The sequence below is a fragment of the Helobdella robusta genome (genome assembly GCF_000326865.2).
Source record: "Helobdella robusta unplaced genomic scaffold HELROscaffold_12, whole genome shotgun sequence".
Classification (NCBI taxonomy): Eukaryota; Metazoa; Annelida; class Clitellata; order Rhynchobdellida; family Glossiphoniidae; genus Helobdella; species Helobdella robusta.
This window is the reverse complement of record NW_008703664.1, coordinates 1,581,080-1,602,353: the sequence shown is the minus strand read 5'-3', so window position 1 is coordinate 1,602,353 and position 21,274 is coordinate 1,581,080. Positions and strand designations below refer to the sequence as shown.

The following is a 21,274-nucleotide window of genomic DNA, read 5'->3' as shown; positions in this document are numbered from 1 at the left end:
AGAATGTAAAATATTCATTGAATATAATGAAGATAGTTGTTCAAATAACAATTTTGATCTATTTAGGCCGTTTATTTCGTGAGCAAACAAATTTTTAAAATGATCGAATAGTGTAAAAAAGGGTGACTTTAGTTCAATCCTACTAAGCCAACCTTCGGCTTCAGTGAAAAGCCACCGGATTTCACAGGACCAAAAGTATAATTTTTATATTCAAATTAACAACAATAATTTAATAATACATAATTTTATTTAATAAAATCATAATTTTATTTGATAAAATTAAAGAGAATTACTACAATGTTTTAAGCATATTAAGTCAAGTAAATATTTCATATAGCTTGCTCGTTAAAATACATGCAATTTCGTAAGCCAATAATACAAGCATGTCAAATAGCCCGACTCTTGACTCGAACGATAATAAATCACCCTCCAAATCTCTTCCGAAAGTAAGCTCCTTGTTCGACCGTTAAAAGTGAGCAAAGGCCGTTATATTTATTTTAGTTATGTGTGTTAACCATTTATGATTAATGGGCAGATCGAGGCGGTTTGGTTTTTAGTGATAACCATGCACTCTGTTTTGTTGATGTTAATTTGCAAGCGTTTCCTTTCACTTTCAAAAACCAGTTTGGAAACAATTGTTTGTAGTTTTTCTAATGAATCTGCTATAAGAGCTGCATCATCAGCATATTTTATATTGTTAATATTCACGCATCCAATGGAATTCCAGGTAGATCCATGGATATCCATGGGTAGATCTTCTATTTTTCTCCTGATGATTTCACTATAGAGATCGTACTGGTATGGAGAGAATACACAGCCTTGCCTAACACCTTTTTTTATTTCGACAAAACTAGTCATTTTGATTTCAACTTTCATCGCTTCTCTATGTTCCCAATAGAGGTTTTTTATAACTCTCGTTTCTTTTCCGTCAATGTCCAAATTTTCCAATATTCCCATAAGTTAATTGTCATAAGAGTAATTGACAAAACATATAAACAAGTCTTTCTTCATTTCAATCGCTCGTTCATTGATCATTCGTAGCATAAAGAAAGTGTTTCTTGTGCCACAATTCTCCAAAAAACCACATTGAACATATGAAATTTCAGAACTGATTTTGCTTCGTGCTCTCATCATCAGTATTCTCAAAAGAAGTTTTGTTAGATGACTCATCAAGCTGATTGTTTGATGTAGTTTACATTCCGTTGCATTAGGATTTTTAGACAATTCAATAAATATTGACTTGGATAGATCATCAGGAACTTTGTCGCTGTCATAAATCTCATTTAAAATTTCTGCCACGTTTTTAGCGCCAAATTCATCAAGGCATTTAATTTCTTCAACAACTATTATATGGACCTGGCGCTTTATTTGATTTCATATTGGAAAGAGCGAACTTCAGATCTAAGTATCTTACACCAAATTATAAAAATTGCAATTAGGAACGACAACGATAAGAGCGTTGTCATAGACGCGTTTGCTTTCCCGAATTCACGAACATCTGAACATGAACTTCTAGGAATAAGATCCTTGCTCCAATCATAATGAATGCACAGCATCATTAATTGCTTTTGTTTCCGCTTCCGGTAAAGTTTATGCAAAGGATACAGTAGGACAACAGAAGAACAAAAAGCCATTGAATGAACGGAAGCCGAATAATAACGAAGTTTCCATTGTTAAACGGTAAAACGGCTGAAGTAGTTTACACGAAGAAGTCTTGGAACAAAGAGTCAAAATTTTATAATTGAGCTGAATAGATTTTGGCAGAATTTTTAACTTTAAATGATGATGTTCGACGTCAGGGGAGAAAAGGCTTATTCGTCCGCGCCGCTAAACTTATTTTAAAAGAAATGCGAGAAATCACAATCAGTCAATTTTGCTCTGGCACAACACAACAAAAACGCTCGATAAAACGACAAATTATTTTTAAATGTTCATATTTATTATTATACAAAAATTAATATAATTTTTGTTCGTAATATATATATATAAACATATATACAATGCAAATTGATGCAGTTTGACAAAAATATTAATCACAACATAAAAACTAACTTGAATAAAATCACCTTAAAGTTAATAAGAACAAAAGGTATGCCAGCATGAATGTAGCTGGTTGTTTGGTTACTAAGTACATATTCACTGGTTACCATCTACTATGTAATTTGAATTCTACGCATCTCTTCACGCACGCACGCACGCACGCACGCACGCACGCACGCACGCACGCACGCATTTATGTATATTAATTAAACACACACACATACACACACATATAAATATATATATACACACACACACATATATATATATAATTATATATGTATATATATATATTTACATACTTATATAATTAGGGTTGAGACTGTCGTAGAAATATCATTAAATTGTTAAGAAACATCATTTTACATACATACAGTGACACACACACACACACACACACATATATATATATATATATACACGGAAAGAAAGAGAGAACCTTTGCCAAAGAAAATGTTTGAAAGCAATAATGATACGTCTATGTAATTTCGAAAATAAAATACAATATAATTAAGCTGTTTGAAAAAAAAAGAAATACGATAATGGAGTGAATTAAAAACTGTTCATGATTTTAAGAAATTCGCAGTAAAGGCAGTCTCACCATCATATATCTATAAATAAATGACAATTGGTTTCTGTTGATATAATTTTTTTGCAATAATAGGATTTCTTATTAGATGTTCTTCTTTTCCTCCAAAAATCATTACATGATTTCACACTGAAAATGAAAATATTTATTACTGTTAATGCAAAAGTGTTTCAAATTATGGAATAAGAAATTGTTCGTTGCATTAACGTTGCGTCTTAAAGTAAACGGTACCTCTTACTGTAATGCAGAACAATTGTACAGCATTTTATAAAACTAGCTAATGTAATTTTTAAAAGAAACTCTGTAAAATTGTTACATTTAAAGATTAGATAAATATTATTATTATCATTAACAACAATCCTCATTTAATTCTCAGAGGTACCATTAAATGACACATCGTTAGTAAATGCACGTTAATCCAAGCAGCACACACATATCAATGTATTCGAATCCTGTCACTGTAAAACCAGGACCAAATGCCTTAACCAGAATGTCATCTCATAATTAATGACTAATAAAAAGGCGTTTAAAAATAAGTCATGAAATAAAGCGATGATTTTAAAATGTAGGATAAAGATTGAATTATTCAGAATAGTAAATGAGCTGTTTCAAAAAATCCTGCTATCTAAAATACCAATAAAACAGCCCATTATTACACGTTTATAAGTTACACACGTTTATAAATTAAAATCTCTTAAAACAAAAATTTCAGAAACAATAAAACATTTTTCTAAATTTGTTTGATTGTCAATTCAGATTTGAAACAAGATTAAAAACAAATGAAAGATCTTTTGAGCTGATGGAATTTCAAATATAACCTTCCGAAACATCTTTCTTTGACGTAGTTTAATTTTAAAATTTATTAAAAAATTCCTGCTAACTAATGAATCCTTCTTAGGTTTAGCATCTGTTGTGACTTTTGAAATATTTCGTGTCGTTCCTTGATCTCTACTGCTTCCTGTAGCCCCGGCAGAATGTTGCTGTCTGTTGTCTGCTTGGCTCGCCAGAGAATTTTCTTCTTCTTGAAGTCTCATAGCCAACTCTTCACTAAATTTATCATTTAAATGTTTTATAAACGAACCTTTGAAATTTTTTAGTCCCATTACATGTGAATTTGTTGCCAAAATATTACTTTTGCGATCTGTGAATGGCTGATGAAACATTCCCTAAAAATTTTTTAAATGAGAACAAAGTAACAAACTCAGTCAATCCAAGATCGGTCCAGTTTGAAACAGATTGTGAATTTTCTTCCTGCTCCTGCTCCATGGACAGTGCTACAAAGTAACTGAACAACAAAATAACAACAAATTAGAATTTTCTATTTGCCTTATGACATAAAATAAGTTCTATAAACATGGTGTGACAGCTGGAGTTAGAAGTGTTTGCAGAAGTTGGAAATTTTATATCAGACATAAAAAACGAGTGTTGAAAATTGAAATTTTGATATTTTGAAACACGATTTTTCAAATCCACGTTGTAAAGAGTTAATTATCGTGTCATAAAAGATCATATAATACAAATAATTATTCTAACTGACATCAAATGTTTTATAACGTATCTTATTTTAACAAAGTAAAAAAATTTTGAAACTGAAAAGTTAAAATTGAAAAAAAACCATTTTTTGGGAGTCAAAAGCCAAAGTCGGGAATAAGAAAAATTTTAACAAGGAATCAGAACCGGAAAATTTTGATCTGACTCATAGATGACATAAAATGAGCTCTGAAAAATAGTGATAAAAATTTACAAACTCTTGATCAATCTGGTCTGGATTTTTTGTTTCACTTGGAGATTGGAAAATTCTGAAATTGGCATCACAGAAGTGGCTGTCGCCCTCTACGTTGGTCAACGTTTCCCACACAACTCGAGGTTCATTGAGAAATCCTTGATCAGTGGCTAAAACATATAACGCCCCCTTGTGATTTAATCATTTTAAATAAATACAACAATTTTTAAATTTCCATAGTTGAAGTGATAGCTTGAAAATGTTGAGATAAAAAAATAAAATTGTAAATAACGTTGATGAAGTTGCAAACAAATATAAAAAACTCTCACATCATGTTTGAGCAATGTATGAAAGTGGTTGTTCCTAAAGAGAACTCCCATGTCTGAATCGCGCAACGCTGAGGCGAGTTCACAGAGACCATGGTAAGTCAGTTGTGAAGCGGTGGCGTTCAAAAATTCTTCAGCTATCAATGCTTCAATTGAAAAACACACGTTCCCAAATTAAAGATCTCTAATTTATTTCATCAAATTTTCAAAATATATTAATAAACTGAAAAATAGTTAAGTATGACAAATCAAAGTATAAATGTATCCAGATTGATAACGTAAAAATAACATTAGATTATATACAACCTTCTAATTTTGCATCATAAATTGCAAACGAATATTAATTGTTCCAAGTATATTTTAAAATATTATATAACACAATATAAAGAAACATTCTAGCGAAGTGAATGAAAAAAAGGTACATATTGATTTGTGAAGAAAGCAACCCATGTCGAAAATACAAGTTGAATTTTTATTAGAAGAAAAGCAATTAAATCAACCTTTTTCTGCAAGATCAAATTGACTGGAACACTTTTGATTGATGACCATTTCAACGAGCTGGTTGTACGTGGCGTTGCTCACTGCTTCGAGCACTTCTTCTGATTCAGGGTCCACGAGCCAACCATGGTAGAGAGGAATGTCAAGCAAATCGAATATCTCGGACGAAGGTGTGTACTCAAAATGAGATACACTGTCCAAAATTTTGTGAACATTTCAAAATCACCAGTTGTTTATAATTAAATAATTAATTAACAATTAATCAGCTCATACATAAGCAAAGTGAGAGTTTAAATTTTGTGCTGCGTTTTAATTAAATGTACGACTTTAGTATTATATCTGACAAAAAGGTTACTGCCAGCTACTGAATATTTTGCTGCTATTTTGAAATATATTATTGGTGAAAAATTTTAGGTTTTGAAACTTAAAGTAACTGAAATGTAAGAACGACGCAACTAAAATGACTATTCAAATGTATACAATCAATACCACCATTTAACCATCTGGTTAAACCGAAAATAACAATTTAAAAGAAGCGAAATGCAAATATATGAGCAAGCATTTCATTTGAACAACCATTATCATAACTATCCCAGCCAGAAGAGTGTGCATTTATACAAGAGCAAGATTTAACAGAACAGGCAAGGACTATTGCCTCAAGACCTCCACAATATAGATAAAAAAGAAACGAATACTTTTCGTCAAAAAAACTTAATAAAACAATTTTAACGTAGTCATTTATTTTTAAATAAACTTTGAGAAAATAGTATATTTTTGCTGAGATAATTTTATTTGTTAATATAAATTTTGAAAAATTATGACAAAAAAATTTTTGTTTTATTTTGAAAATAACTAGAAGCCTCAACTCCTTTAATGCTGCAGGGCCTCCAAACCATTTAATCAGATGTTGTTCTATATTACAAAAAAAACTGTCAATGCATCAGTGTTCAGGTTAACGTCAGAGCACATTGAATATTGTAATGGAAACATGGATGGCTGTCTGCTCTCTTTGAATGCTGCTTGCTATTTCTTCAACAGACATCATCTTCATATCGCAGACATTTCGATCCCCATGACCAACTATAATAGTTCCCAATAAACTAACTTTTCAGCCAAACACTATTGTCACTATGTAGGTTTTCTATTAAGAATTACTAAATACACAACAAACAGTTAGATGTTATTTGTGCAGTTGTGAGAAAATTTAAGAAACCATTACGAACATTTAGAATTTGTGAACATTTGTGAACATTGTATACACATAAACACTCCAGCTCCTTATCAATACTTTTGTTAGTATTAAAATAAATTTTTATACATAAACCAAAGTAAAGAATCTTTTACTGATGTAATAATGCAGAAACATTTCAAAATAAGAATAGTTTACACAACGTTTTAGGTCTGCTGATGCAATGAAAACTGAACTAACCCAGTGAACCTAACATTGACATCAAGACCTGTTTGTAAGTTGGGAAACATTGCGATGGCATCATGCATCTTCTGCTCATAGTTCAGACGAGTGTTCGGCTGGATGCGCTTCAAAAAGATCATTTATATTTTTTATACTTATGTTGTGTTTTACAAAAATAACAAAACAAACTAAACAAATTTAATTTAATCGACTAACAACATTTACAGGAAAATGGAATTACTTTCCATAAACCTAAACAAATCAATGGTCAAATCTTATGAAATCTGTCAACTTCTAATTAGCATTCAGAAAATTGTTCTTACCAGCTTATCAGGCATTATTATTTATTTTTACAAATTTTAACAAACAAGATCTTGGGAATCATGGATATTTTCAAACGAATGCATAAAGCATAACTTATGCAAATGTAAACTATTTTCACATATCATCTGTATACACACATACACACGCATGCGCGCACACACACACAGACATATATACACACACACAAACACAAAAATATATATATACATTAAATTGAGACAAAATTGGTGTATAACATGATAAAATTGTCAATAAATTTTTTATGAAATTTATGATTCTTCATGACCTTGTACATGGAAATATTGTCTTTCACCTCTAGGATCTCTCATGAATTTTCAGCAAAATTATATGAACATATTACAAAAAGAAATTGTATTTATTTAAATAACTATAAAGATGAATGAAAAGTTGATGCTAACGTTGGGAACGTGTTCGAATATGTAGTCAGCCAGCAGTGAGATGAGTTGGCTGGAAGGGATGATGTTGGAGCGAGTTTCAAGTTGGACACGTTGTTGGAGGAACAAGTAGTTCATAATGGCAAGCAAAGGACACGGTCCATTCTCATTCTGGGTCACAATTGGTAATGAAACTTGATTGAATCTGATCCACTTGACATTATAAATGCTCTCCCGTCCTTCTCCATTGTTATCAGGTCCAACTCCCGTTGCTCCTTGTAGGTCGTCTGTCGTGCTATTAGTGAAGGGTGCCAGCTGTGGAGGTAGAGAAGATGGCTGCTTAGTGGGTTGCTCAGCTGGTTCAGGTTCTGAATTCAGTTGTGCAGGAATTTCTTCTGCGTTGGAAGAAACAGGTAGATGATTATCTGGAGTCTTTGGTTTTTTTAAACCTGTCACATTTGATTCATGACCACTATCAAGTGAATTGTTTTCATCGCATTTATTTTCTATCTCCGTGTTGGATTTATGGCTAGTTTCATGCATAATGTCGTTTTTAAGTTTGTCATCGGTCTTCATGTTTGACACATGATCATTCTCAGTGACAACATTTGCGCTGGAGTCACCTACAAGAGAGTAGTCTGATTCATGACTGCGATCAATCACGGTGTTTGATTCATGATCTTTGATCACCATTGCATCAGCATTTGTAGTTGTGACAACCTCCTCATTGTTAGGTGAATTATTTACAGATTTTGCAGACTCTTCGTGTACAATGCCCGCATCTTTGTCAACTTCTTCAGCTAAGTCGATGAAGTTTAAAATTACATCAAAAAATCACAGAAGATCTTATTAAAAAATTAAAGTAATAAAAGAATATTTCAAATTGTAAATATATGTGTGTGTGTGTTTGTAAAACAACAATGTTCTAGCAACTTTTATTTATATTTTATTAAAATTTTATTCAAAATAATTCAATTAAATATCTTGAAAAAGATTATATAAATTTAATAGATGAGTATAAATTATACTAAACTATTTTTCAACTTTAAAAACACTATGAAATATAAAAAAAACTTTATTCATCAAATAAAGCAAATAAATTAATAAAGAAAATAGAACTAAAAATGTAGAGCAAATAGCCCAGCTCATCAGGCACTGGCTAGAAAATCTCACCATGCTCACTTTCTGGCATGTCAAGTAAACTGTTTCTCCGCACTAAATCTGCAACATCATCAATATTATGGTCGGCACCGCTGTTTGTTACATCTGAAGTTGTAGTCGACTGATCTGTGGCACAGTCTTCATTATTAAGCACTTCATTTGCATTTGCTGGAACAACTTCAGTACTGACATTCATTTCATTTCCCAATTGAATAGAAGTTGACATAATTATGGGTGAGCGTTATTTAGTTTTTAGAGCAAGTAAAGTAATCTTTTTTTGACATAAATAAACAAGCTTATCATATATTTATCAATTCTTCATCATGACATAAAAATAAAATTTCAGCCAAGAGTAATTTAAACTTTAAAGTTATTTTATAAAAAAAACTATTGCCAGTTAAAAGTTAAATTAAGAAACTTCTTAGTTGATAATTAGACAATTACTCATTAAGATTGACACACTACATTACTATGTATTACCACTATTGTATTGACTATACTATATACTATAGAAGTATAGAGTATAGACTATAAAAATAAAATAAAAAATACTAGAGCTAAAAATAGGTTAAAAACTATAATTTGTAACTGAAAAGGAGAATAATAAAATAAAAGAGTTTTATAAACTTTTAAACTAGTTTTATAATTTTTAGTGTTCAATTCATTCATCCACTCTTCAGGACTGCTATTAATTTTTATTTATTAGAATAATAATGTTATTAGTAGCTGAGCATCTGCGACGATAAATAAATAAATTATTCTATTACAGTATTGTGGTAATTAATTAATTTAAAAAATTAATTTTAATTTGATGTAAATTTTTTAGAAACTTTTTAAGAGTTTGCCAGTTTGTTCTTTTCTTTGGTGTTAAAAATTCAAAGTTTGAGCTAAAATAATTTTTTTTTCAAATTTTCAGTTTTATAATAATTAATTAATGTAACAATTAAGAATTAAAGACAAAACACATCGGACAAAAACGGTAGAAAAATGTTTAAAGGGAAAAAGTAAATAACTGCATTTTTACTATCAATTCGCAGTAGATATTATTTTAAACATAGACAATTAAATCAAAGATAATTTGTCAATTTATAATATATTTTTTAATTTTTAAAATTATGACAATTTTTTCAATTTTTAAATAAAATTATGTTTTTTTGTATTATTTTAAAAAAATTTTAAATTACATGTTAAATTTAGTTTACCATAATTTCTAAGTTTTACTTTCAAAATAACCATAAAACTTATTTGATTAAAAAGAAAAGCCTACGTAAACAAACAGACGCACATACGGTCGTCTGTGATTAATTTTCAATAAATAAAACAATGGCAACGTTTTAGTTTTTTAATATATATATATTTGTTGTTGTGTTGTGATGTTTGAGATAAAGTGACTTTTTATTTTAATTTAAAGATTAAATATTTAAGTTTCGTCCATCCATTCAACTTCTTCCCTGAGATTTCAGTTTTTAATTAATTATTTTTTATTTTTTGTTTGGTCCATAAGTCTTTGCAGCTCATTTTTTTTAATTCTTCATTAATATTAATTGCTGACTGCTTGTTCTATACTTATCTTACCTACCAGTGTTGTGCTGTGCTGAGTTATTCAAAATTAAAAGAAAAATAATTTATTTTTTTATATCTAATAAATTTTTTCTGTGTTAATTTTTTTTCTGTTCGTTAATAAATATTTAATTGATTAATTGGTTTGAAAATGATGACGAACAAATGCGGCCTCACAATGTCGCCAACTGCCATTTCTGTGGCCGTTCGAGATGAGATTCAGCGATTTGAAAGCGTTCATCCGAACATTTATGCCATTCACGAACTCATTGACGACATAAACATACTGGCTATTCAACAGCAGTTAAGAGATCACATTATTTCTATTGAAGGTTTGTGCAAACACATAATTAATGTTTATTATATAAATTATTATAATTATATCATACACAAATACTATACAAAACACATTAATTATTACTAATTAATGAATAATTTGTTAATTAATAATTAATTAATTACTAATTAATTACAAATTAATGATTATTAATGATTTTTGATGAATATTCATATTCATACAAACAAGCATAAATGTAAGTAATGTTTACTATGGATCATATAATTGGTTATATAAATATATATCTGTCCACAATTGTACATTATAATGTTATTTACTATTTTAACTTTTCTAATATTGCACACCGGTGTATAATTATAATTTAACTTAACACTTTCATTTGTACATTCTATTTCTGTATTCATTGAATATGATACATACTTTGTTTTGTTTTGCTTTGTTATATTCTTTGCTTGACAATCCTTTGTTTGAGATTTATTAAAATTATTCAATTTTATACATGTTTTGAATTTTCATAATTCAATTGTGGTATTTTATAATATTATACCAAAAAAATTATATGAAGATAGATTAAAAAAATTGTTAATTGGTGATATTTGCTGCATTAATTGTCATGAACATTTAAAAACTCTTCTAAAAGTTTGCTAGGATAAAAAATTATGGCTGAATCTAGTGTAAAGAACACTTTTTATTCATTCAGGCCTAATTGTAAGTCTTTTAAAAAGTCTTTCAGTTTTCTAACCAAAAGGAAGGCAAAGGCTTTTTCCTGCTCTCCTGAGCATACTCCTGTGAAAATTTTAAAAGTAAAGAAGACACTACGAGACAGTTATGGTGATCTGGATGTTAGTGAGAACAAGGAGAACCATCCACATTTAGCTGCCAAACTGTCTTCATGTTGTCTGTCTCTCACTCGATTTTCAAGTTGTCTATCCACTGGAGAGGGGGCTGGCAGTGAAGTTCTTGATGTCGAATTCAACAGGAATTCTGCCATTGCCTTTGTCTCTACTAATGATTCAACACTTTTTTATATTCGGGGCTCTAAATATTTAAATGGTCACAACATTGGAAACAACGCTGACAATGATAGTGTTTGTGATGTTAATACAAGTAATAATAAGTTGAAAAAAAGCAGTGACTATGATGTTGTCAATAAAACATATGAAGAGAGTAGCAATTGTTTTGACGCTTCTGCATCATTTTCAGTGGACAGCAGTCAATCAACATCAACTAACATGCAAGTTGATGCTCGAAATAGTTGTTCTGACATTTCTGTGGGAGTGGCTCAGAATTGTTACATTGGAAAGGAACATTCATTCCACCCTTCATTTTATTTTCCATCCATGTCTACTATCACAGGTGTTGGAAGTAGCAGAAGGGTTGTTGGTACTAAAAAAAAAATTTATCTGAAAGACTGCAACAGCGTGCATGACGTCACTAAGAAAATGTCTGCTACTGTAAATAACATGCATGCTACTTTGAAGAAGAATAACCCCATAGAACATGAGTTCTCAACTGGTTCTAACCTCTGCAAAGCTTGTTCCATGATGGATTTGAAACTGCTCAACAATCTGGTTGGAGGCGTATGCAAATGTGCCGACGACATTAACTTTATCAAGAAGAAGAAAAAAATAAGAAAAAACAAAAAAATTTATGAAAAAAATGTTAGCACAATCAGCATTGACAGAAATTGTAAGGCAATCTCTACTGGAAAGCCCTATATACCCTGTTGGAATGATAATTTGCACACCTCTCACCATTCTCTATGTTGGTAAATTTATTTTTGAAAGTTTTATAAACTGAAATAGATTTGACACTTGAAAATATTCATCAAATGAATATCTACTGGGCCATGTGCTAGCTGTCATTCTCAATTAAATTTAAGGAAATACTTTTCTGAGTATACAGTTTAATTTTGATTGGTTAAACATTTTTTTTCTAAACTATGTTGCTTGGGATATTCTTATTCTTGCAGATTCGTTTTTGTGTAATTATGTAGTTTTATTCATAGACACATCAATATGTATATATTTCAGTTATATATTTTTGTATATACATGTATATATATAGCATGCAAATATGTTTTTAAAATGTCATTTATCAAGTTCCAATGATTTGTTTGGAAGGCAAAAAATTACTCTAGGTCAAATATGCAGACCCAGGTGAATGATGTTGCTTTCTTTAACAATTCATCTTTGATAATATGGGTATATGTTTGGATGTGGGCTTGCGTGTGAATGTGTGTGTATGTATGTGTGCGTGTGGATGTGTATGTATGCGCGTGTATGTATGCGCGTGTGCGTGTGGATGCTTGCTCGCTGATGTTTGTATGAATGTGTTTGCTCTTTTCATAATAAAAGTATGTGTGAGTGTGTGTGCCTTTTTCATAATGAAAGTATGTAAGTGTGTTTGTCCATTGTGTTTGTATGCATTGTGATTGCTGAATGTTCTCACGCAATTTATGAAATTAAATTTTTAATTTTCTGTTTGTTTAATTCATTCTAAAATCGAGTTTTTGTTAAATTATTCATTTAGAGTTTTTTTTTCTTAAATTACTCATTTAAATAAGATATGTTTGTAAAAATGTTTATATCACCACTTAATGATAATTTTGTTGAAACAATTTTGTAGTGTACTTAATTTACTTCTTTAATATAAATATGCTTTTTGTTTGATTTTTTCCTTAAAATACATTATTAAAAAATGCGAATACTCCAGATATTACCTTTTCGCTAATTTCAATCTTTTACCTTTTGCTAGCCACTGCATGTTTATTGTTTTATTGCTATCAATTTCTATACCAAATTATTTCTATTTGGATTTATGATCTTGGCATAGATCCTGGCTTAATCCAGTCTTGTTTTTTATATTCTTGTCATGACTATTTTTCTTTGGAGTATACATATTTTTCATTCTGTAAGCTTTAAATGGTTGCCGTCATGTTCTTATATTTTTGTTATATGTATCTTCATCATGGTTTTATCCTACGTTATATAGTTATTGTATTTCACATTATGTTTTACTTTCCTTATGTTGTTGCACCGCTATGTTATGTTGTTGTTTCGTTATGTTGTGCTGTTAGTCTGTGCGTCATTATTGAAATTGGTCAGCTGTTTGAGCAAAAACAAAAACAAAAATGCTTTTTTTTACGTTATTTATTTCACGAGGCCCTCTTTACACAAAAAAACACACACCACACACACACACACACACGCACGCACGCATGCATGCACGCACACACACACTCAAATGCACACACATAAGCGCGCCTATGCAAAACTAATTGCTTTTCAGATTCATTGTTCTTACAAAATCATTTTGTTTATCTTTACTGTTTTAAAATTTTGAAACTTTGAAAATGGTGTCAGTACTTTTTTATTTACAATGTATGTATATGAAGAAATAAAAAATATAAAGTTTTTACCCAATTTGTCTATATATACTAAACTATATTCTAAACTCTTAAATTCCTTAACAATTTCTAAAGAAATGGAAAAACGGATTGATGCTGTTGAGATGTGGTTTTTGAGAAGAATTATGAAAATTTGTTGGACCTCTCATACCCCCAATGATGATGTATTAAAACAATCCAGTTATGAAATGAGGAAATTACTACAGATAATCCGATGGGGAGGAGTTAAAGTTTTTCAGTCACATCATTTGGAAAGAAGAAATGGAAAATCTAACAACTACTGGAAAGATTGCAGGGAGAAGAGATCGTGATCAACAACAAATAACATTCCTGAAGTTCTGGTGTCACTTTTTAAATACCACCACATTTCAACTGCCACAGAGTGTTAAAGATCGGGTTTTGTGAAGGTCGATGGTCCCCAATGTCCAGAAAGGATGAGGCACGAGAAAGAAGATATACTAAACATAGCTACAGTTACAAAATTAATGAAAAAAAGATTATTTGATATAAATATATAATATCATTTGTAATGTTTCATTATTATTATTACTTACAAATATTATATTTCTAATATTTTTTGGTAAGCATTGCGTGAATAGAAAAAACGTGGTTGAGAGAAAGTACATTTTGGATAGCATTTACTAATTCCTTAGACTAATTGACCTCAAATAAGTTCCTTATCTAATCTATCCTCACTGATCTGAACTTTGTCAGACAGAAACTGATTTTTTAAATTTAAGCTGAAAGCATATTATCTTTATAAGCTTTTTATTTAACTACGTTTTTTGCATTAATTTCAAATGGCCATAAAATGCGTCACAATGAAATAAAAGATTGTAAAAGTTGTAAAACTACTGTAAAAGTTGTTTTGTCACATACCATCATCATCATTTTCTCCATAAATTTTTGTAAAAGGCTGTTATATCAAAAGTATTGTGTATAGGATATGTTTGTTTCAAAATGTCATTTATTGCATGAAGTGCAACGCACTGAATGTTTGGTTGTATCATTTGCATAATATATTCTGCTACATGTTTATTGACAGCATCGCTATTTACTGATATTTCTTTGTACATTGTTTACATTATTCATTATTACCAGGAAGGATGATGAATCAAATGTTTTTCTCCTGTGGATACTTCATTGAATCTTTTAAATGTTAGTTTTGTCATTGCTACTAACTTTCCCAACATTTTGTTGTGAAATATTCATCTCAGCGGGAAGGTGTTGATGTTAGAAAATTAGGATACAATTAAAGGTTGCATCATTCTTTAGTTGACTATCATTATAAATTTTGAAAAGTATTTATGAAGTCTAACATAAATTCACTGTAAGCTTGCATAGACATGTTCAAAAAACAATTCATGACCACATGCATTTGTGATTAAATTTCAACCGTTATTTAATTGAACAAAGTTGTCATAGAGAAACTCAGAAAACTAAATCCTCAACTGCATATATTTCTCACGTTTTGTTTGTGCAAGGCCATAAATGACAGACTTGTAGATGTGGTGATGATTTCTCCATAAGTGTCCATGTTTGAATGATCTTTGAAGGAGCAGCAATTATCATGGAGCAAAGATTTTATAAAATAATTTTAACTGTATGCTGAATAAATTATTCAGGATGTTTTGTTGTTCTGGACAAACATGGTATTGATTACTTGAATTATATAATTATATAAGTTGTGTAACTTTATTTCAACAAAATGTCACAACACAATGTCACCGATGATCAGTCGTAGGCCAGTTTTTAAAGATATATATATATATATATATATATATATATATATATATATATATATATATATATATATATATATATATATCTGTGTGTGTGTAATGTAAGCAATTACTATTGCTTGTCATTAGGTGCAGTGCATTTATAATTATTTTATGTTATTTTGAAGCATGTAGCAGATCAGCATAACTAATGAATTGGTTGTTTTGTTACAGTTATGTTAATCTACTGATGCACCGTTAATGTTGTAGCATACACTGATACACACGCACGAACACACACACGCACGAACACACATACACACACATGCTCATTAGTTGTCAACTTGCTACCTCACATTACCTGTTGCTGTATGATCAATGAATTTTGACAAGTAGATGTTCAAAAATTTGTGTGTGTGTGTGTGTGTGTGTGTAAGTTTTTTTCTGTTATGTTTGTACATTTTATTTTACACTTTTAGTAACATTTCTGTTGTATTTTTATTAATTTTTTATGGCAGTCTATTAATTAAATTTTCTTACTTGAATTTCAAGGAGGAATAAATAGAATTTACTTTGTTTTTTTTAACTAGAGTAATTTTATTTTGTCTAATCATTTGTTTAAAATTTTTCCTCATTGAATTTTCATCTTTTTAGATTCTTGCAACCTACCTTATGTTAATTACAGTTATTCATTTTTTGGTTCTTTTTTTCAGCTAGCCCACTCAGATAATTAGATGTCTCAATTTAATTGGACAATTAACAGTTTCTGTCAGAACAGCTCTTAATTTTATCTTGTTCATTTATTTTTAGCCAAATTAACGTATGAGCCTTGTTTCTATTGTATAAAAGGACATTAAAAGACATTTTGTTTTCAAAGAGCTCTAGCTTTCTGTTTCTTTCAAATTTGTTCTCATTTTGTTGAATGTTCCCTATTTTTAACTTACTGACAAATTTTTAAGTTCTGTCTCATTTAACTTTGTACATTTACTCATGTGCTATCAATGAATGATATTATTCCAGATGCCTTTGTGAACAGTCAGGAATGGACATTAAGTAGATGTGTGTGTGATCTTAAATTGGTTAGTTTGTTTGTTCTTTTCATTTCTATTGCTTCATTCATCAATCTATTAAACAAGCTTTCAAGCTTTCATATCATCAGCATTATATGGTTATATTATGATTATTTGTGTATATTTTGAATTTTTCAAAATGAATTTTTTAAAGTGTTTTTATGCTATGTCATGAAAATCTGGGATATGGTTTTTATTGCTAAAACTGATCATTCATCTTCACTGCACTGTCATTAATCAATCATTCTAGGCTTAATTTTTAATAGATTAGTTTCAAAATCTTAATAGTTATTTTGATTAAGTTTTTCTATAATTTTTAACATTTACATGGCGTAATTTAGTTTGAGGCTAATTTTTTATCTTTACTAGTCATACCTAGCATGTGCTTTTAATTTGGTTATGTTTGCAAATTACACAAATAGATTTATCAATATATCATTCAGTTTTATTGCTTCCTTTCACACATGCTGATTGATCACAAGCATAATGCTGGCTCAGCGTTGGAAAGTGTAATCAGATTATTCACATGTGAAGTTTTTAGATGAAACACATGTGTTTTTGTTTGTTTCTGTGGTACTGTACTTTATCATGTATTGATTGGATGCACCTGATTTTAATTGTTCCCATACATCTGTTCATTTATTTTGAGTGGAATCAAGTTTTAAATTTTACTCAGTAAAATTTTGTCCAGCCATAATCGATTTTGCTTACAAAATTTGAAAACTTTGAAAAATCAAATTTCCATTGCTTCACTGATCGTTTTAGTCATTGTTTTGAATTGACAACATTTTGTTATTGTGTGAAAAAACCGAACTCATTTTTTCAATGCTATTATTTTTAAAAATTGTTGACTGTTTGAATTGAGTATTTTCTACATTACATTCAAAAAGTAGAGTATTTACTCATCTTTTTGAATGTAGATTTATTACTAATTACCATTTTAAAAGGCCGATCATGCTCTTTTTAATTAATTCCTATAGAAATTGTATTCACCACAAATGTTTGCATATGAAAAATGAAATACAGGGTATAGTTGGAACGTTCAACAGTGGCAAGTCCCCTCTTGTTCATCACTATCTCACCGGCTCCTACTTGAATGAAGAGACTTTTGAAGGTGGGAGTTGTGGTATAAGGAGTTAACAAAGTTAATCAGTCATTCATTATGCTTTTTAGCTGCTGTTTTTTCCGTTTCATGTAGTGTTATTTAACTAGACATTTTTGTGTTATTTTAATTTATATTATTTTTTTATATTTTTTTATTTGTTGTTCTAATAAATTAAATTGATTTTTTTTATTAAAAACGTAGGTGGTCGTTTCAAGAAGGAAATATTTGTTGATGGAAGAAGTTACTTGCTTTTGATAAGAGAGGAGGGTGGCCCTCCAGACATGCAGGTACCCTCCAACATTCAACATTATTTTCAAAGTTTTTTCAGTTTACTACGTCACAATATTGTTATAACCGTGCTACCGAACGCACTAGATTCTAGCCTATTCTAGAATGTTCTAGTGACTGGAGCATTCTAGAATATGCTGGAATCGTACCATCTAGAAGAATCTAGAAACGACGCTTGCGAAGAGTATATAAGCGCACGTCGCAAGGAGATTAGCGATTAGTGAAATTCGTGATTTTGTGATTTCGTGAATAGCGATTCGGTGAATTATTTAAAGCGATATTTGATTTGTTTGTTGACGTTGTCATAGCGATAGATTTTAAACAATTTAAAAGTTAATTGTTGCGTTAATTTGAATTTGCTAGAAATAAACGATTAGTTGATTTCTTCTGTAAATAAAGTTTAATAACTAATAACTGTTTGGAGTATTTTATTCAATCGAAGATTTGAACCCGTCGCATTGTAAATCGGTTACGACAGCGAGTATTATAACATTGGTGTCAGAAGTGGGATCTTCGACCAGCGAATTACTACTCAGAAAAAGAACACGATGTCAAAACTGTGTGGTTTGAACGTAGTTCAGCTACGAGAAGAACTACAGAAACGAAGCCTTGTCACAAGTGGCAACAAAGAAGTACTAGTAGCACGTCTGAGAGAAGCTCTCATTGATGAAGGTAAGAACCCAGACGAATTCAAGTTTGATGGTGCTGACGAAGACAATGAAATTAGCACAGGCACGTTTACAACCGCTAAAATGATGGAACTTCTGCTTAGTATGTCAACTGAAATAAAACAACAGATCAAGGAACAGTCCGAACGACAGACAGAGGATTTAAAACAGATCAAAGAACAGTCCGAACGACAGTCCGAACGACAGACAGAGGAGTTAAAACAGATCAAAGAACAGTCCGAACGACAGTCCAAACGACAGACAGAGGAGTTAAAACAGATCAAAGAACAGTCCGAACGACAGTCCGAACGACAGACAGAAGAGTTAAAACAACAGATCAAGGAACAGTCCGAACGACAGACAGAGGAGTTAAAACAGATCAAGGACCAGCTAAAAAACGTAAAATTGGAAGTGGCAGAACAGATTGAAGAACAGTCAGCAAGAATAGAAATGATCGAGCAGAAACTTGATCGTCAGACCGTTAAGGTAGATCACAAGATAGACAAATTGAAGCGAGAATTGAAGCAATCCAAAAAAAAATGGCCATGCCGTTAGATCACGCATCCGGAAGAACTTTGAAGGTACCAGCATTTGACAGAGAGATGTCCTGGAACGTTTATAAAACCCAGTTCGAAGCAGCGGCAACTGTTGTAACGGAAAAGAACGAGCAACAGCACTGAGACTGGCCCTGCGAGGTTCAGCAGCAGAGGTCCTTCAGACGATTCCGGCGGAGAACCACTTCAACTATGAAGTTCTGGTTAGCGCGTTGGATTTACGTTATGGTGAAGAACACATGAAGCAGATTTATCGGTCTCAACTTAGAAACAGAACGCAACGATCTGGTGAATACATTCAGCAGCTGGCACAAGATATCGAACGGTTGACATTGCTGTCGTATCCGACATCAGACCCCGAGCATAGAGACGAAACTGCCCTGGATACGTTTATCATAGCCCTTCGTGATTCGGAACTCAAGCAATCCCTTCTCTTGTCAGATAAATGAAAACTCAAGGATGCCGTTGCGCACAGTCTCACTTTTGAATCGGCAAAGCAAGCATCAAAAAGTGACGTACGTCTACGCCAAGTACATGAAGAATGCTCTTGCCAGAAGGTGGTTGTGAAACGCGAACCACAACAGCATGGTGTACCCCAATGATGGATTTGTGGTGAAAAAGGCCATCTACGTCGTGATTGTAAACACCGCCTAAAAGATAACTACTGCCGAAATTGTGCGACAAGATGGCGCAAAAGAAGAGAAGATGATCCTGTATCACGATCGCCCCTTTCTAACGAAGGGGCGGAAAAGCTACTAAGAGCCAACTTTGTGGGGCAGAGGTTGGCTAGTAGAATTGACGCCCCCAGTACCGTAATTAACGTTTCCAGACTACATCGAAATCTTAACGACCTATGGCTGAACGGAAAAGTTGATCAACGAGAATGTGTAATTACGGTCGACACCTGAGCAACAAAATCGATTTTAAGATCTGATTTGGTACCCAATCTGAAGAAAGAGACTTCTAACAAATACATCCTTCGAACAGCTACCGGAGGAACAGCACCAGTCTATGGAAAGATTCTCCGTACTGTTCAGCTAGGCGACTTGTTATTCGAAGGTTCATTCTTAGTCGCTGATATCATCGACGAATGCATAATAGGTGTCGACTTTCTGACAAAATATGGGTTCAAAATTGACTTACAAAAACGCATTCTTAGATGGAGAAATACAGAAATGATAATGGGGATAGCGACGAAAAATGCATTCGAGTGACAGTCGATTGTGACATAGAACTACCTCAATCATCTGAAAACATCGTATGGGGCAAGTTGAATTGCGATCCAAGGGGCCACCAGTTCTATTTGATGGAGCCAACCTCAACGACAAATGTACAGAACGCGGTCATTGGAAAATGTCTGGTAGAAGCGAACAAAAATGGTCTTATTCCTGTCAGAATAATGAATACCACTAAACACACTATTAAAATTAAAAAAGGCGAGGAAATAGGTAATTGGCAATCAATAATTTTGGTGAAATCATTAGATATGGAGCAACAGGAAAAGGTTCTACCAACTGACAAAGGTAGACTCAAAGAACTTACCAAAAATCTACTGGATGAACTCAATTTGTATCAAGAAGACCGTCTAAAAGCCGAGGCGTTGATTGCTGATTTTACAGAATACGTGGATAATCTTCGACAGCGATTAAACCATATCCACCGTTACTTACGCCTTAAAATTATAAAAAACACGGAGGCGGCCAAAACCAGATAACTTGAAAGACTACGACTTGAAAGGAAGCAGTGGCGGTTTTGCTGTCGACGAGTTAGTTTGGCTGTACAACCCACAGCGAAAGAAAGGACGTTCTCCAAAGCTCCAGCGAGGGTGGGAAGGACCTTATCAAGTCATCACCCGCTTGAATGACGTCGTCTACCGTATTCAGGAATATCGGAAGCCGAGAGCAAGAATGAAGATCGTTCATTTGGATAGACTGGCTCCGTACCATGCGGACACCGGAACGAAAGCTGTTCGGGACGAACAGAACCAAGAAGGGGGTAATGTTATAACCGTGCTACCGAATGCACTAGATTCTAGCGTATTCTAGAATGTTCTAGTGACTGGAGCATTCTAGAATATGCTGGAATCGGACCATCTAGAAGAATCTAGAAACGACGCTTGCGAAGAGTATATAGG

At 31.8% G+C, this 21,274-nt stretch overlaps 4 protein-coding genes across 4 annotated transcripts; 3 read left to right on the top strand and 1 right to left on the bottom strand.

Annotated features, from left to right (window-relative positions):
* Positions 1-3,381: 3,381 nt before the first annotated feature.
* On the bottom strand, positions 3,382-7,849 carry HELRODRAFT_73057 (hypothetical protein; the record flags this gene model as incomplete). Its single annotated transcript, XM_009013547.1, has 7 exons — positions 3,382-3,676; positions 3,831-3,914; positions 4,378-4,541; positions 4,682-4,824; positions 5,179-5,369; positions 6,606-6,712; positions 7,331-7,849. 7 exons carry the CDS (start codon positions 7,847-7,849, stop codon positions 3,382-3,384), a joined length of 1,503 nt encoding a protein of 500 aa, XP_009011795.1.
* A 2,356-nt stretch (positions 7,850-10,205) lies between these two features.
* On the top strand, positions 10,206-10,451 carry HELRODRAFT_73239 (hypothetical protein; the record flags this gene model as incomplete). Its single annotated transcript, XM_009013546.1, has 1 exon — positions 10,206-10,451. One exon carries the CDS (start codon positions 10,206-10,208, stop codon positions 10,449-10,451), a length of 246 nt encoding a protein of 81 aa, XP_009011794.1.
* Positions 10,452-16,456: 6,005 nt separating this feature from the next.
* Positions 16,457-17,665, top strand: HELRODRAFT_73078 (hypothetical protein; the record flags this gene model as incomplete). Its single annotated transcript, XM_009013545.1, has 2 exons — positions 16,457-16,534; positions 17,552-17,665. The coding sequence occupies 2 exons, from the start codon at positions 16,457-16,459 to the stop codon at positions 17,663-17,665; spliced, it is 192 nt and encodes a 63-aa protein (XP_009011793.1).
* An 801-nt stretch (positions 17,666-18,466) lies between these two features.
* On the top strand, positions 18,467-18,616 carry HELRODRAFT_73099 (hypothetical protein; the record flags this gene model as incomplete). Its single annotated transcript, XM_009013544.1, has 1 exon — positions 18,467-18,616. A coding segment is annotated over one exon (150 nt), but the record flags the coding sequence as incomplete, so codon positions are not given.
* Positions 18,617-21,274: the final 2,658 nt, after the last annotated feature.